At 47.2% G+C, this 17,357-nt stretch overlaps 1 protein-coding gene across 1 annotated transcript; it reads right to left on the bottom strand.

Moving 5' to 3' along the window:
- Positions 1 to 8,433: 8,433 nt before the first annotated feature.
- Positions 8,434 to 16,284, bottom strand: HSP90AA1 (heat shock protein 90 alpha family class A member 1). Its single transcript, XM_037394229.1, has 11 exons — positions 16,138 to 16,284; positions 14,444 to 14,602; positions 13,978 to 14,344; positions 13,324 to 13,457; positions 12,567 to 12,875; positions 11,729 to 11,894; positions 11,258 to 11,448; positions 10,976 to 11,123; positions 9,993 to 10,261; positions 9,353 to 9,686; positions 8,434 to 9,182 (listed from the first exon to the last, which is right to left on the bottom strand). Exons 2-11 carry the CDS (start codon positions 14,600 to 14,602, stop codon positions 9,073 to 9,075), a joined length of 2,187 nt encoding a protein of 728 aa, XP_037250126.1. The 5' UTR covers positions 16,138 to 16,284; the 3' UTR covers positions 8,434 to 9,072.
- Positions 16,285 to 17,357: the final 1,073 nt, after the last annotated feature.

Raw genomic sequence — 17,357 nt, 5'->3', positions numbered from 1 at the left:
TGACGGTGACGTGGAGGCCAGGCCATGGTGTGCATGAGGAACCCACTGCCAACACCTGGCTGTAAGGGGCCGGGCAGTAGAGCTATGGGAAGGTGACAGATTTCCAAGGAAGGTTTTGGGATTCTGCTTTTTAAAGCACACACGCAATGCTGTCACCAAGCCGGGGCGGCTTTCAGCTGTACCTGCTTGGTGCAGTATGTCCAAGGAGGGTGGCCAGAGGGTTTCAGAGGCACAGAAATGCCTGCTGGAGCCGTTCGTTGCTGTACTGCTGCTCGGTGCTTTGGCTGTCCTCGTTACCTTGGGAAAAGCACTTGATGTTGCACAGACCCTGCGCCAGCCCCAGGTAGCTCTGATTTCCCCCGAGCCCAGGCTTTCTGGCCAGCTGGGAATTCAGGTAACACGCTTCTCTTGTTCCCAACGGTGTCATTGCTCCTTGTCCCCCACTGCTTCACAGGGTGCCCTCGGAGGCCAGCACCGTGGAAACCTCTCTCAGCAGATCAGTTCAGCCTCGCTGTTTTAACTTCCATCTAATAAATGACAATTGCATCTCTCTCATTCCTTAAAAAACTAATCCCCCCGCCATTTGAAATACCATTGACTTCTACATACAGAGACCAAATGTACTGGATTGTCTGCTGTGAAATGTGCTAGAGGAAAAAAATGTAAAAATCTCATTTGTCCAAGATGAAAAAACCCCTTAAAGCTCTGGGGCTGGGGCAGCAGAGCCAGCACTACAGCTGGAGCAGAGGCTGCCTGAGGTTGCATGTCCGTCAGGGAAGGGCTATGTCTCACCTTCTGCTCGCAGAACAGCCAGGATTGCCGTCTTCGGGAGCAGATTTAGGTGGCAGTTTATGTTGAATTATTAATTGATAATCTCGAATATCTCCCATTAGTCAATGGAAATGATTATCATTTAGCTGCAGATTGCATCTGCGAGCCGTGAACAGCGAACTGATTCACAGCGAACCGTATCTGAGTCACAGATATCTTGTTCCAGCCAAACCTCCCACCATAAGAAATGCAAAGGGTAGGGGACAAACTGGGGCTTTTGGCTTTCCAAGTGCAACTCTGCAGCCTCCTGGGTGCTTCAGCTGGGGTTTGGGGGCTGAAACCAAAGCAATCAGGCAAATAATACTTTTTCTGCACGGGGACAGAAGGTGGTGAACTTTTAGGAAAAAAAACCCAAAACTGAATGAACTCCCAGTCTCTGAAGGTCAAGATGAAGCAAGATGAGCCTTTTTAATTAAAGTCACAGCCCTTCCATAACAGTTTTCCACCCTGCCCAAAGAGCCCAGTTGACACCTCCTAGTGCTTTTTTCTCCCTTTACTCTCAGACCAGCATCACCCTGCCTCCGGACAGCCCCCACGCATCCCAGGGGCTCTGTGGCTGTCGGCACTCATCTGCTCCTGCTGCTGATCCGCTTCCAGCTGCCAGCCAAAGACAAGAAAGGTTATTCTCAGGGTACCTACAGGCAGGATCAGAATGAGCAGAGATCTTTCTATTAATTTTGGCAGAGGGCTTGGCAGAAGCACACACGTCTTACTACGAGTTGTCTTTGGGGGGCAGTGCCTATCTCTAAATGTTAATTCTCAAATACTGTTGGAGTTGCTGTTTGGCAATGAAGCCCAACACCAGTATTGCTTGTGCTATTTAGATATTAGGAGTTGCGTCTTTCACACATAAAACATTTTTTGGTTTTTTTTTAAATGCAAGGTGGGACTGTATTGTGGTAAAAGGGGTTTTACTTCATTTGCAATAGGGAGCAATCCAAACAAGACACCTAATCCAAATTAAGTTCATCAGATGAAGCCAGCGCAGATCAGAGAATGAAGATCTGCAGCTGGTTGGCCATATGGCCAACCCACCACCAGACAGTGATCAAGAACATTTCAGTCAAGCCTGAGAGCACTGTGGGAAGCTGGAAACAAGAGGCTGCAGAAACTGCAAGGTCTCTCTCACACTGTGTGTTTTTGCCTACGACCAGTGTAGGAAACCTTATAGACTCCACTTCCTATTAAAATCAAGTTGTGAGCAAAGACAGTAAAAGCACAGTTTACAGCTGCTTTGCAGAACAGAAATTGGCTTTTATCATTTACTTCATATATATTTGTACATACAGTGCAGTATATGACTGGAGGTACGGCCAAAGTACAACTGCTGCTGCAGTCTCCTCATTCCCACAGTTTGCCTCAAAAAGTGCTACTGCACCTAGTATTGCCAATATATGGCTGTTAATTCTTCACAAAAAGAAGAAGAGAGAGGGCAGCCTTTGAATTCCTGTACTCATGGCTGTTTCCACATAATAACATCCCACCCTTACCTTCGTGAAGTCTTCTCCCTGCGATGCACGACAGAAGGGTGTGGGAGACAAATGTCCTTGGTGCCTCCAGTCTGTGAGTACAGAAGTGCTATATTCAGAGGCAGCTGTTCTGAATGTTCCCCAGGAAACATATCCGAAATACTGGGTATTACATGGTACAGAAACCATAAGGAGTTGTTAAGGTCCTTAGTTTTCTCTCGCATGTAAGGAACAGCATCACCTGGAGACCTGAACTGGAGGTTAGAAAACAACAGCTTCAGTTCTTGACTTTGTGTCTTGATGCATGGAATCATAGACCCTGGAAAAAGCCCTTTTTAAACCTTGTTTCCCCATTTGCAAAACGTAGCTGCCATGTCCGTTTTCTTCGCCCTGCTTTTGCAACATCACAGCTGGCCAGGGAAGAAAGGTACTGCGTTTTCTCAAAAAATCCCCAGCAAACCCCCAAACTTCTCACTGTAGCAGAGTATTAATAGCCCAGGAAGCCATGCTGGCATTTAGAGAGGCTGGACCGTTGCTGTTTTACTTCCAAGTTTGTTCATGAATACTGAAGAGTCACCCATAGATTTCTTTGACAGGCGATGCTGTTCTGAAGATGAAGTATTTTATAGTGATGTCCCTGGGGCAGCCACACCCCCTCTTTTGAGGCTGTAAAAGTAAGGCATTTTGGCTGCCTCTGTTCCCTCAGCCACTTCTTTGGGTACAAGACTGGGATCTTGTAATTAGGACACTGAGGAGGCCAGGAAGGTGATCGGAGTGTGAATATATGCAGCCTCCCTTTCTTAAAACCCCGGTTATACGTGACTAACACGATGATTATTTTTTTCTTTTTTTCTTTTGAATGGCCTCTGTACGCTCCTTCTCTTAGCTCAGTTCCACCATGAATTGCATCACCTGAAGGAAGCAGCCTGTGAAGTGGAACTGAAGGCTGACACACACCATCCCACCTACCCGATAAGCCACCGTCTGGCTGCTGGGCTGATTTCTCAGTGCGCTCTGCAGGCTTGGGAATGAAGATGCTGCATACAGACATATTTGCATAACTTACAGTAGCAAAATAAAAAACGCCTCTCCTCTCAGGGCACTGTCAAATGCCAGATACCTTTTATGACCACATGGGCAGCACACCACGGGACCAAAGGGTGTAATTCCTAATTCCTTAACGCTTCGTTTTCAGATCTGCCTCGCATACATAAGCTCTGACCAAAATTAATATATACACTTCCAGAAAACGACTAAAATAATCTATTGTACCAAACTGATAAAATGCAGCAAATGCACTTAAGTTATTACCTCCAGAAGGGATTAGCATGGCAAACTCTCCAGCTCATCCACTGAAGAACCTGAAGAAAGCGAGCCATGGTCAGCACACTGTAAAGGTACAGCCTCACTCAAATGCTTCAGGAACAAGCTGGGAGAGAAGGCAACAAGAACGTCCCAGTCATACTTCAACATGTCACCTACTGCATTATTCTTAATTAAAAAAAAAGAAAGAAAGAAAGAAAGAAAAAAACCCCACAGTATTTCCCTATCTAGCTGTACCTGTGCTTTTGCTTCCCTGGAAAAAACCCAGACATCTGAAGGAGGGGGTGGCTCTTCCCCAAAGCCTTGTCTTCCCAACCCCATCAACCAGCACTTCTTTTAAGATTCTAACAGAAACAGCAATAATTGGGACAGTGAGATGGACTTTGTCCTTCTCAATCATCTAAAACTGATAAGGCCTTTTGTTGCAGTTGCCTAGATTCGGCATGGATCTACCACGGGATTTCATGAAGTAAGCAAGACCCAGCCCTATCTGTAACAATGGGTTTGAAGTTTTAATTCTACTACACAATTTAAACCACTGGACAAAGGAACCTTAGAATAACTTCAGACATTTCACAGTACATTAATGACAGGACCAAGTATTGTAGATGATGATGATGACGACGATATTACTATTACTACAACTACTACTATTACTACTGTTACTATTATTGGTGTTAGTGTTAGTATAGCAGCAGCCATACCTACTTCAGGGCACACAAAGGGATTTTTCCCTTAATTTTTCACCAGCACATTCTAGAATTGGAAATGTTTGCTTCTTGTTCACACACGTCACCACTCTGGTAGCGGAGCAGCTGTAATAAGAGTTCTCCAGAAATCCCACAGATCTATAAGGCTCAGTACTCATGGGTGAAGGGCATTCAAGCATCCGGGGCCATTCAAACTCTGCAGTAGTTCTAGATTTCCAAGACAGTTCATATGATTCCAATAATTTTAATGGAAAAGCAGCTGTCTCCTTTCCAGTTACTTCCATTGGTGTTTGAAAACCATTTTCTGGCTCCATGTAAGTATCACTGTGGGACTCTGTAACTGGCAGGGCCGTTTCCAGGTGTAAGAGTAAGTTGTGGAACTTCTAAATGGAAAACATCTCCCAATTCTACTGCCTCCAGCACACTGTGCATCAGTCGAGGATCAACTCCTTTCTGATGCTTACTGCTAGCAAAACTCATACCACGATCTGCGTGACATGGTGCATCTCCTGAGCAACCACCATAAGCAAATAACAACTAAAATACAATTACTCCAAATGAGCGAGGCACGTTCTGTGCTGCCAGGTCCGTTTCCCACCGAAGGAATCGCTGAGATGCAGCTGGGTGGGAGGTTTCCCAGACTTCCAGCGTGCAAAACTGCCTCCCACAGGGGCCAGCAAAAGCAAAGCAGGAATGCTGGACAACATTTTAGCAAGCAAGAGCACAAGCCGCAGTAGCACTTTGCAGGAGAGACTATCACAGTTAGCATTTCAGAAATCTCTACGCATCTCTTGATGTAACTTCTACTTTGCAACAGAAGCCTGTTAACAGCTTTTGAAAGTACTGCTTCAGGAAAAACTAGCGGAACAGTACCTGAAAATGCCTCTCCTCAGGGGAAAAATGAGGTTTTTTTGCTTTAGGAGCTATTATGGACTATGTTTTTTTCCAGTATAGATGGGCAACTCAACAAGTATCATTTACAATCAGTCATAAATAGGTAAGAAAAAACCGACGTAGTTAAATATACTTGGAAACAAGTGTATTTTAAAGCACTAATAATTAAATGCTTGGTTAATGGTTTGAATCAGGAGAACGCTGTGCAGTGTAAAGCCAAACAGCCTCTGCCCTGCACCCTCCTCCTCCTCGCCCTGTGAAACAGCACCTTGATAGGAAAGAATGCGTGTCTCCATGTCCTCTTCCCACCGCTGCTGCTAAGGATACTGGATGCTCCTCCGATACATCCAGTCCTCCTTGCACCAGCCACACTTCAGATGGGTGTGTTACTCACCAGTTCTTTTTTTAGCCTTATTTTTTTAAAAAATACAGTGTTTTATACAATTTCCTAGAACAAAACCAAGTCTTTGTCTGACATTACTTCTAATTGTCCAGTGTGACTTATTCAGATGTTTCCTAGGTAAAGTTTGTTTTCTTGAAAATAAGGAACAATCAAGCGAGATCACTACATAATGAAGCACCACAAACATACAAACAGATTTGAAATTAAAGTTACTCTTTCTTTAGGGTGCCCTCACTATTAAGCAAATACTGATTAATCAATGCACAGGCAGAACCATCTGACCTATTTGCCAAGGCTTCTACTGCCAAATTAAGACCTCCAGAAACAAACCAAGAACATGAATGAACAGACACTTCATAGCTGTAAATGAATGCAAAATGCATGAAAAAACTCCTCATGGGCAAGACACATCCTTGGCCACGAATGCTATAGCGTTTATGTACAGGGGCTACGAGTACCACGTTCTAGATGCATTTGTGTTTCACAAAAAAATGCAGTCGCCCCCCCCGCCCCCCCCATTCATCACAGCACAGAAATTACTAGTGTTATTTTTTTTCTGCTCCTTTCCTCGTCATATTTGGAAATCCATCAGGTTCAATTGACTGTTGCCATTTCTAGGACAATGAAAGCTATTTTTCCCTTTCTGCTGCCATCCAAACTTTATTAGACTGTGTGGCACGCAGTGGTGGGAGCCTTTCATTAGAGCAACGGAGGCACCAGCACGTTAGCTCCCAAGTTTCAAAAATCCAAACCAAACACAGAATAGGCTTCCTCTCCAGAGAAAGCAGTAGAATCAAGTACCTCCATATTCAGGATCCTAATGCCTTAACCCCGGTCTGATTGCAAAAGACGACCATCAACAGGAAAAATTTTCTGATGAGCTTTAACGAAACCTCTGATCATCAGCAGCGTAAGCTCTAAACCGGGAGGGCAAGGAGAGCGTACCCCCGAGCTGTGCCACGTTGTTGTCATCACTTGGAATTCCAAGTGGACAGTTCCACTGTCCTGCAGCTCAAATAAGGAGAAACTTATTTTAGGATCAGTTCCCAACCCTTTGCTGAACTTTGTTGTGTTTCTTACTTAGAAGAATGACCTTGTAAGCCCCGAGCAGTATGGCACCATGGGCCTCTTGGCAGGGACACAGAGCCCTGAAAAGAAGTTATTAGTGCACCCAGCCTTTCCCAAAGGCCACCGCGGTGCTCTGCAACACTTTTACCTACTGTCCAAAGACTCTGAACTGCTACAACAGGTAGCCGAGCAAGAGAACTTGCGGGAACAGTGTCCTTACTACCTCAACAAAAAGCCAGCACACCAGCAGGGCATCACCAACGTAAGACAGAAGCATTTACCTTCTGGCCACCGCTTTGTTCATGCACGCCAACTGCCAGTCAGTACCAACATATTTGAACTGTGCAACTCCTGTCACGAGCTGGAAGCCTGCGTCCCTTTCGATGTCATCCTCACTACCATGGTGACGTTCATTGCTATGGTACAGGGTAATGGGACATGAAGACATCGCATGCTAGTCCTGCTGCCGGGAGCGCAACGAGCAAGAGCAACGCTGAAGTTCATCTTGCCCAGCCCCTGAGCTGTGGTGCAGAGGGAACTACATCTCTCCCCTCACTGCCCGAGTAAATTATTTCCACGTTTTGCCATTGCTTTACCTCACCTCGCTCCCTGCTTTCACCAACACGGTAAGCACCCATCTCTTCTGCCATCCTTAATTTGAACTGCTTTTGGACATCCAAGGACATGGAACGGCAGGTGGGGAAGACAAGCGCCCCACACGCGCTGAGCCAGGACTCCGAGCTATGTGTAGGTGCCGTGAGGCAATTCCTCTAGGCCACCAGGAGCTGGAACAGGCTGACAAACTCCAGGTACCTAACAGCGCGTGTGAAGCGCTGGGAGCTGTAGGAGGCTGTTTTTTGAACAGCATGTTTCCTTACTTGAAGGTGAGACGCTGACTGACCAAGGACAAGTAGCACCCATTTTCAGTTACTGGAGGATCTCCCTGCTGAGGCTGGGTAACCCGGTTAACACAACCCCAGTCACCAGTGTTGGCTCCCAGGAAGACATTGCCCAGGATGCCAAGAGCCCATCTCACACAGAGCCAAAGCATTTTGACCACGAGGTGGGTGCTACAAACCCAGAGCTAGTACATCTCTAACGCCATGTAGTAAATTATACCCACTTTGTAAGTCTTGTTCAATTAACATACACAAGTTACTTTACCTTGGAAAACTGCTCAAATTGTGTTATGGAAAGAAATGGAAATGGGAAGAAAATTAAGACTCGACGAAAGCACAGTACAGGATGCTCAACTTGCCTTTACCCCCTCACTCCTCCCCAACATGTTCATTAAACTCAGGCTTGCTGCAAGTACCAGGCAGGCGTTTTAACTGTCCCCAAGTCACTGCAGGCCATCTCATTGGCACCAGGTGCCCAGCAGGCAGTGGAAGTTGCTGACCTTGGCTACTAACTCTCCCTTTACTAGTCCTTCCAAGATCAAGCCCAAGGAACACCGAACACAGGACAGCCCAGCAGCCCCCTGACCGCCTGGTGAGGTAGTGCTGACCACCCAACTTCACATGCAAGACTCGGTACAGCACGATGCATCAGGCTGGCACCTGAAGTTGTCTTTTCTGCTTTTATGTGGTACTAGTTTGGAGCAACATGGCAAAAAACATGCAGTGCTGCAGATTTACTGGGCCAGCAGCTAGTACTCATGATCCAAAGCGGCAACTGATACAAAGAGGACAGCAGGTTTTGTTCCCAGCGTTAACAGACAAGTCAGCAGCACAACTCATTCTTAACACTTTTATTCTTACAGTTCTAGGTTTGAACTGTACATGCAGAGTTGCATAAGTCACAATAGAGATTTACAGTGGATTCTATTCTATGGTAGAGTGCAATCCAGAATCCTTAAACAGTATAAAAAACAACTTTAAACATCAAGACCTTGTTAGGAGCAAAAGGGTTAAAGCTTCCCCAAGTATTTCAGCTCTCCTAGATACCTAGTTACTAGGTACTGTATGTTAGATATATTTAGAGTTGAAGAGCTGTGTAACACTAAACAAAACTTGAACATCCTGGTATCATACCGTCTTTGTTACTTCTTTCCCACATCTCTGGCAATTAAGAATAAGTCAAAAACCCTGCCACCTGCAACCAGCTAATACAGACAAAAATAACTACTCCTTACTTGCCTGTTTAGGGTTGTACAGTGTTAAAGAAAGTATTCCCTCAATGGCATTTGTATCTCACATCAGCTGAAAAAGCAATGTAACAAAAATAAAGGTATAACATCTTTGAAAATAAATATAAAGAGGGAATGCAGACAAAGTGTCAAGATTTTTTTTTTTGGCAGGTAACATTCATAATATACAAAATATAACTTATTCGTATTAGCCAAGGAAACATTCATGAGTTCCTGTAAACTGTTTTAATCCACCTCCTCCATGCGTGATGTGTCATCATCTCCCTCAAGAGGCGGCATCTCTTCAGTAACCGCTGGACTACCTTCTTCTGCAGCAGCATCATCTTCATCAATGCCTGTACAGGAAACACGTGCACCGTTACTCAAACTTTTATCCCCTCTAGCCCTTCAACTGATCTGAGGGAACCTCCTTCCACAAGTATAAAGCAGCACACAGATCCACACCCTGCGAGGGCATGGAACCACACCCAGGCTTTTAGGGGAGACAGGACAGTTTCTGACTTACCCAGGCCAAGTTTGATCATTCTGTAAATGCGGTTGGCATGTGTCTGAGGGTCTTCTAAACTGAAGCCAGAGGACAGGAGTGCCGTCTCATACAGCAAGATGACAAGATCCTTCACAGACTTGTCATTCTTATCAGCCTCTGCCTTCTGCCTCAGTGTTTCAATGATGGAATGATCAGGATTAATCTCCAGATGCTTCTTTGCTGCCATGTATCCCATTGTGGAGTTGTCTCTTAAAGCCTGCGCTTTCATGATCCTCTCCATATTGGCAGTCCAGCCATATGTGCTTGTTACAATACAGCACGGAGAAGTAACTAAACGATTGGACACAACCACCTAGAAAACCAAATACAGAGCCCTAGGTTTGTCATTTGATTTACAGTTCCGTGATTTAACCAAGGTTCAACTTCAAAATGGTGCTACATGGCATGCAAGACGTGAGACTCATTAGCTAGAGCTGAAGAATCCACAATACCAACCTGACTAAAACCCAAAATCATACCTTGTATCTATTAAAGCCCTGTCTTGCAGAGAACTGCTCTTTCAGAAAAGGTAACTTTTACAGACACTGCTATCTGACCCTTCTCTGCAGCAGCTTCCAGATCATTAAGCCCGTTACACTTAAGAGTGTACTACTATTACCTTTTCTACTTTCTTTTCAAGGATGTCTTTCATTATTTTGCAAAGGTTTTCGAATTTCGCTTTCTTCTCTTCCTGTTTCTTCTTCTCTTCCTCATCTTCTGGAAGCTCCAAACCCTCTTTTGTTACAGAAACCAGGGTCTTGCCTTCAAATTCCTTCAGCTGCTGCACACAGTACTCATCAATAGGCTCAATCATGTAGATCACTTCCAGCCCATGTTTACGAAGACGCTCCACAAAAGCAGAGTTGGCCACCTGATCCTTTGTTTCACCTGCAAGAAACAAGAATGCCACAGTTCTTGTTCGAGCCTCAGACCTGTAGTGTGGCAGATAACGCATTTTCTGAAAAGCCTATGCAGCACTTCCATTAAAAAAACCAACCACAAGAGGGGCACACAACAGGTGTGACAGGCTACTGCAAAGCTTAGGCTGGCCAGAAGACTCCAGTGTTTCAAACTGACACCACAGCTTGTTTAATACACTTCAGTGGTTTCAAAGCCCATTTACATTTCCTGGAATGCCAAGCAAGAAATGCTCACCATTGTTCCTGCCAAGGAAGAAACCAGACCAGGGAAGCCCTACACAGCATTTACCTTTTGAGAAAAAGCCTTGGTATCTGATGCCCAAATAGTAAACCTAGTCTGAGCACTGGCTCTTGAATTCAGATACTCCTGGTCAAATTTATCAGCTCAAGCCTGAACAAAGCTACCCTGAAGACACCTCCAAGACTGAAGCCTAATTTCTGGGCTCACAGTGAAAATAAATAGTGCGTAAGCTGGCTGCACAAGGGGCACCATTACCTGTAGCTGGTTGTGCTGTCCTCATGGGACACAGTCCCTCAGTAAGGAACCACAGCAAGCCTGACAAGGCACGTCCTACACTATGTGGTCACCCCAATGTAGTTCTGAATTCACCAGGAAAACTGCTATTTTCCATTTTCTACAGATGTACCTGCTTTTACAGAAAATTTGTGTTGCCCAACTCACCAGTAATGTAGTAGACATGTTTCTGGTTTTCCTTCATTCGAGTGCAATAGTCCTTCAGAGAAACCATCTCATCACCAGATGCAGATGTATAGTATCTCAGCAATTCCGAGAGCTTCTTGCGGTTCTGAGAGTCTTCATGTATACCAAGCTACAGGAGTACAAGAGCACAAGTAGAAACTATGTGATTCCTTTACATCTAAAATTATGGTAATTTGGTATTTCAGACTTAAAAAACCTTAATAGTTCTACTATCAGTATTATTAAACTAGAAACACCACAAACCTTGATGTTCTTTGAGAACTGCTCATAGAACTTTTTGTAGTTCTCCTTGTCTTCAGCCAACTCAGTGAAAAGTTCTAAGCACTTCTTCACCAAGTTCTTCCGGATCACTTTCAGGATTTTGCTCTGCTGCAGCATTTCACGAGAAATATTCAGAGGTAAGTCCTCAGAGTCTACCACACCTCTCATGAAATCTAGAGGATGACACAGGGTAAGAATTAGCTTTGCACATCTCAAAGGAAACCATAACCCATCACCACCCAAGGAACTTCACCCTTTCAAAATCATGAATTTGTTTCTACAGAATTCTCTAGACCACACAAACTAAGCAGTACTTTGAACTGCTCAGATGCTTCCTGATCAGCTCTGTTTTAAGCTCAAGTCTTCCCCCCCCCAACCATATGCAGGGAAACAAAGTTGCGAACTTATCCTGTTCAACGTTTTGGGAAACATTTTCCTCAAATATATACTTACTCAGATATTCAGGGATCAGTTCCTCACAGTTGTCCATGATGAAAACTCTGCGTACATAGAGCTTAATGTTATTTTTCTTCTTCCTGTTTTCAAACAGATCAAAGGGTGCACGCCGGGGGACGAAGAGGAGAGCTCTGAATTCCAACTGCCCTTCCACAGAGAAGTGCTGCAAACAAGCAAGGTAAGTTTTGATCAATTGGGACAGCTCTCACTTCAGTACTGTTTAGCAGTTCTTGAAATGCAGAAGGCAGACAGTAAACTACTTGAGATTTCAGGAAAAACACAGTAGGCAAGTCACTGGTCAAGAACAAGGCTTTCTCCTGCCAGATGGAGCAAAGTTTTATGCAGTTGTTACCACACAAGCAGGCCAATTCAGAAGACTTACTTCAGTTCTCTACACTATACACGCTAAGCTTCAGGAAGCATGTGTATTTACATCACTTCCCAGTGTGACACAAAAGGACAATTGCATTTCACCATCCTGTTTATCTCTAGTCTAGGCCTTTTCAAGACTAAGCTACAAACCCAAATAACTCAATTTGCATTTAGCTGAAATTTTTGAGAACTAAGCTACAAACTGGGAAAGCATGTGGACACACTTTCACGTAGTGCAGATTTTGTTAATATTATGAACACAGCCTTCATAGTAATCAGAGTAACTGTAGCACAAGTGTCACCCTCACACAGTGAAGTGTTGATGAAACAGCATCACCGCAAGTAGTAAGAACTTAAAGAGAATTAAGATCTGGGACAACAGATCAGAGTTCAGCAGCATGTTTAGCAACCTTCCAGCTTCAGTGCCAAGTGCAATTGTGCCTGCAGACACACAAGAACTTACTTTGACAGCCAAGTGATCCTCCCAGTCATTAGTCAGACTCTTGTAGAATTCCCCATACTCTTCATTGGTTATGTCATCTGGATTCCTGGTCCAAATGGGCTTGGTCTTGTTGAGCTCTTCCTGATCAATGTACTTCTCCTTGATCTTCTTCTTCTTCTTCTTGTCTCCATCCTTCTTTTCTTCTTCTTCATCAGAACCAACGTCCTCAATCTCTGGTTTATCTTCTGTCTTTTCCTCCTTCTCTTCTTTTTCCTCTTCCTTTTCCTCAGCCTCATCATCACTCACCTCCTTATCACGTTCCTTCTCCACCTACAGAAGAAACCCGTAAGTTTTACCAGTAACAGCCAGGAAGTACTCCCTCTGGTCTCACAAAGCCAGAAACTACATCAACACATCAAGTTTGCCTTCTAGACTCAACTAATGCAAGTGTTTTGTTCCCATGTGCTCATGTGGTAGTCCATAGTTACATTACACTGAATTACCAGGAATGGATAGCTATAAATAACCATAGCTAATTTTCTCGGTGGTTTGGAGACAGAAACTACTAGCTTGGAAAAACCATTTTTTTTCCCCCCTTATCTCCCAAAATAAGATTTCTCAACATAAGTTGGAAACATAGCTATTAAATACAAGAGCTACATCTACATAACATCTGTTACAATTTTAATTAGCAAAATACACATCAACTGCTTTCTTAAAAAACTTCAAAAACTCAAGTTAAGGTGGTAGTGTTTAGTATTTTGAGCAAGGTACGTACAAAGAGTGTAATAGGATAGCCAATGAACTGAGAATGCTTCTTCACAATCTCCTTGATTCTCCGTTCTTCAAGGTATTCAGTTTGATCTTCTTTGAGATGCAGGATGACTTTTGTTCCACGGCCCAAAGGTTCACCTAGAACAGAGTTTACGCATTTTACTTGCACAGCAGCAGACTACACTTCGACGCAGTTCTCCAATAGTCCTTCAAAAAGGCACTGTTCCATCAGGAATATTTTTACCACAGGGAAAATCTAAGCTTCCATGTGCAGAAACAGCCCCGTCCACACACTTCAACAAGCTCAATGTACCCAGCATGTATTTCAGTTAATGAGATTTTCACTCATTAGTCTGTTGGTATGTTCTCTTTCAAGTTTCTCTACACAGAGTAATTGAAGGAGTCTACAGAAGTATTTGTATGTATAAGCTTTGCAAGCTTAGTCTTAATTACAATGCACCATCTACTCTGGCATTCCTTTATCACGTTATCAAGTTATCTAACTGGAAGAGAACAGCTGTGCTTGTGCTTGATCCAACCCATTACTAGTACAACCCATTTCATCTGTCGTTTTTTGCTTTTTTCAACGTACAGACTAGGCACCTGTATGCCAGTAATCTTTAGAAAGCATACCTGAGTGTAAACATTTACTACTCACCATTATCAAGTCTGACAGTGAAAGATCCTCCAGCTGATGACTCCCAAGCATACTGCTCATCGTCATTGTGCTTGGTGATCACCGTCACTTTTTCTGCAACCAGGTAGGCAGAATAAAAGCCAACACCAAACTGACCAATCATGGATATATCAGCCCCTGCCTGCAGTGCTTCCATAAAAGCCTTGGTACCAGACTTGGCAATAGTACCAAGGTTGTTGACCAGGTCAGCTTTGGTCATCCCTATGCCTGTATCCACAATGGTCAGAGTGCGATCATGCTTGTTTGGAATTAGGTTAATTTTCAGCTCTTTGCCAGAATCCAGCTTGCTTGGGTCAGTCAAGCTCTCATATCTTATCTTGTCCAGAGCCTGCAAGACAAGAGGCAGACTTTTAACATTACCCTACTATTCCTAAAGAATTCCATAGTCCTAATGGATGCAAACCAGGGTATGAGTTAAGGTACATACATCTGATGAGTTGGAGATCAGCTCCCTCAGAAAGATTTCCTTGTTGGAGTAGAAAGTGTTGATGATCAGAGACATCAACTGAGCAATCTCAGCCTGGAAGGCAAAGGTCTCCACCTCCTCCTCCATTGGTTGGTCTTGAGTTTGCACAGCTTCTGGCATCTGTAAAGAGAGGGATTTGAAACCCATCAAGAACAGCTTGGTGCACATATCCTTTTGTGACAATAGCACTCTGATAACGTGGCTTCCAATACACTAACTACACCACAGGAACACAAAAGAAACTTGCCCCCAGATCTCATTTCCTACCAGTAACAATGCAGGAATTTTGCAGAAGTTATATACAACATTTTAACTACAAAGCCTGCTTTACATTCGCTTTGGTTTGCACAACTTAGGGAGACAGAACTTTTGCTCTCTCCTCCACTGATCTACCATTTAATGTACGGCTTAACTTCCCCCTCATCACAAACTAAGCACACATTACGAAGAGGAAAATTAAACCGAGAACTCAGCCTTGCGTTTGAGAGGTTAGCTGCAGGACAAATAGATTCTCACACCGGTGTGTGCCCATCTGGCCCACTTCCCTTTTCTCACATCCACCTCTCATTTTGCTCGCACAATTAGTATTCGGAGATGTAGCCACGATCCACAACTAGAATTTATGTACCAATACGGTCCAGCCGAGGTCGTCACTCTGGCCTACGGAGAGTTATCAAGAGTCCGACCGGCCACCTGCTGCGCAAGTATCCTCTGCCCGCGCCACAGCTCAGCAACTACAAATTCGACTCGAAAGGAAAGCCCTCCACGAGCCCACTTTAATCGCTACATATAACTAGTGGAAACCAAGTGCAACACTCTAGTGCTTAACTACGAAACTAACAAAGGAAAAAATAACCAAATAAGCCAACCGGCCACCAGCCGTGCCCCGGCGAGCGATCCCGGAGAGCCTCCCAGTGCGAGCAGCCTGCCGCGCGCCGCCGCGCAGCGCCCCCTGCAGGCTGCCGCCGGAACCATGAAAGATTCTAGAAACTGCCAGAGCCTTCCCCGACCGCCCCCCCCCTCCACCCACTCCCTGTCAGCACCAGCCCCGCGCTGCGCGCACCCCCCGCGGCGGGCAGAGCGCAGTGCCGCGCAGCCCCTTCCCCCACTCCCGCCCCACGCCCGCCTCAGCCGCGACCCCTCCATCTTAGGCTTCCACGCCGTCCGGCCGCCCCCTCACCCCGAGCACGGCTCCCTCGCCGCCCATCCCCCCGCGCCTGCCCCTCCGCAGCGAGGCGGGCTCAGGTCACCCCCCTCTTGCGCCCCTCTGAAGGGGTAGGCTACTCCTCCACAAAAAACAGCCCCCCCTGCCCGCCACCTACGCCCCCCTCCCCCACCTCTGCTACCTAAAGAACCCGCTCTCCCAGGAGCTGCCCGCCGGTGTTGCCCTCGCCCTCCCCCCCCCTTATTTCCGAGACAAAAATAAACTGGATACACGGGCTTGGGCACCTCGCCGCCTTTCAGCCGTACCCAAACTTCAATACCTAGCACCCCTCCGAGCCCCCTTCGCTTTTAACAGGGGCCGCAAGAGCAAGGAGACAAACCACGTCCCGCACCACCCCCCACCGCAGCGGGGATACGGGAGCAGAGCGCTCCCGCCGAGCCGCCACCCCTCGGGGGTCTCCAGCCGCCGCCGCCCCGCCCGCGCTGCTCACCTTTGCGGGGGAATAAGCGCCTGGTCTCCTCGCTGAAGCAGAAAGCGGGCCCTACCCACACAGCCAACCCTTCACTAGTGCGCACTCCCCGCCGCCCGCTTGGCTTATATACGCCCGGCGCCGCCTCCTTCCAGAACCATCGGGAACCTTCACTGACAGGCACGGGGGAGGGGGCGGCACGGTGGTGGGGGGCGCGGGGGAACGGGGCGGAGACTCCCGGCCGCGCTCCGAGGGGGCGGGGCCGAGCCGCTCGCAGCCAATGGTAGCCGGCCGCGAAAGGCGCCCGTCAGAGCGCGAGTCCTGCACAGGCGCTGTCCGCCGCCTCCACGGGCGGGGGGGCTCTGCGCATGAGCCGGCGGCTGAATGAGCGCGCGCTCCCTGTTTGTCCAACCGCCGGCTCGGCCGGGCGGGGGGGGGGGGGCGGGCGCAGGCGGGAGGCGGGCGCGCGGGCTGGCGGGTGGGCGCGCGCGGCGCTGAGGGGGCGGGGCCCGGGGGGCCTTGTGCAAGCGGCGGGTGACGTATTCCGCCGCCCTGCGCCTCAGAACGTCCTAGAAGCGAGGGGGGGGGGGGAAGGGTGACCGCCCCGACCCCCCTGTCCCACCGCCCCAACCCACCCCCCTCAGTCCCTCTGCGCTGTTGAGAAGGGCCTGGAAGGCGCCGGGCTCCTCCCGCCGGGAGAAGGGCCTGGAGCCGGGGTGCGGGCCGGCAGCTGCCTGTACCCGCTTGGCAACCGCGGCGGCCCGGCTGTGCCCGCCCGGCCGCGGCCCCGGGCGCGGGTCCCCCCGGGCGGCTGCGCGGGTGCCTGCGGCGCCGCTTCCCCCTCAGGCCGCGGCTGCGGAGGGCTGGGCGCCGCGTCCCTGCCCTGCTGGCCGGGCAGGGCCCGTCTGCTCCAGCAGGGTGAATCACAGCTCAAGGATGCTGTGTTAAAGCGTTTTGCCTAATGGGGGGGAAAACAAAATCGCTTCTAGAAGGCGAGTGTCAGTTGCAAGCTGAACAAACCGTGCTGCTCAGTCCATAGAATCAAGGGTTCAAATCCGAGAAACTCGGAAGACCTGAAGAGCAATGCAGTTACTGAAGGATTTAAGTGCTAATAGTAGGGACGAGACGGATGCCACTGCTGTCGAGTTTGTTAGCAGCCTGACACCCACTGGGACGCTCAGCCTGGACATATCCTTTGCTGTGGGAAGCCTCAGTAGATGTTCAAAGGGCACAGCTACAGA

Source organism: Falco rusticolus, chromosome 7, assembly GCF_015220075.1.
Source record: "Falco rusticolus isolate bFalRus1 chromosome 7, bFalRus1.pri, whole genome shotgun sequence".
NCBI lineage: Eukaryota > Metazoa > Chordata > Aves > Falconiformes > Falconidae > Falco > Falco rusticolus.
The sequence above is the reverse complement of the archived record's forward strand: the minus strand, read 5'-3'. Positions and strand labels throughout refer to the sequence as shown.

Excerpts from the sequence above, each read along its gene's own strand:
- HSP90AA1 (XM_037394229.1), bottom strand. The coding sequence starts at position 14,602 with ATGCCAGAAGCTGTGCAAACTCAAGACCAACCAATGGAGGAGGAGGTG. Across the intron at positions 11,895-12,566 it reads AGGATCACTTGGCTGTCAAA|CACTTCTCTGTGGAAGGGCA; the intron begins GTAAGTTCTTGT and ends GCTTGTTTGCAG. Across the intron at positions 9,687-9,992 it reads TTGAAAAGAAAGTAGAAAAG|GTGGTTGTGTCCAATCGTTT; the intron begins GTAATAGTAGTA and ends TTGGTTTTCTAG.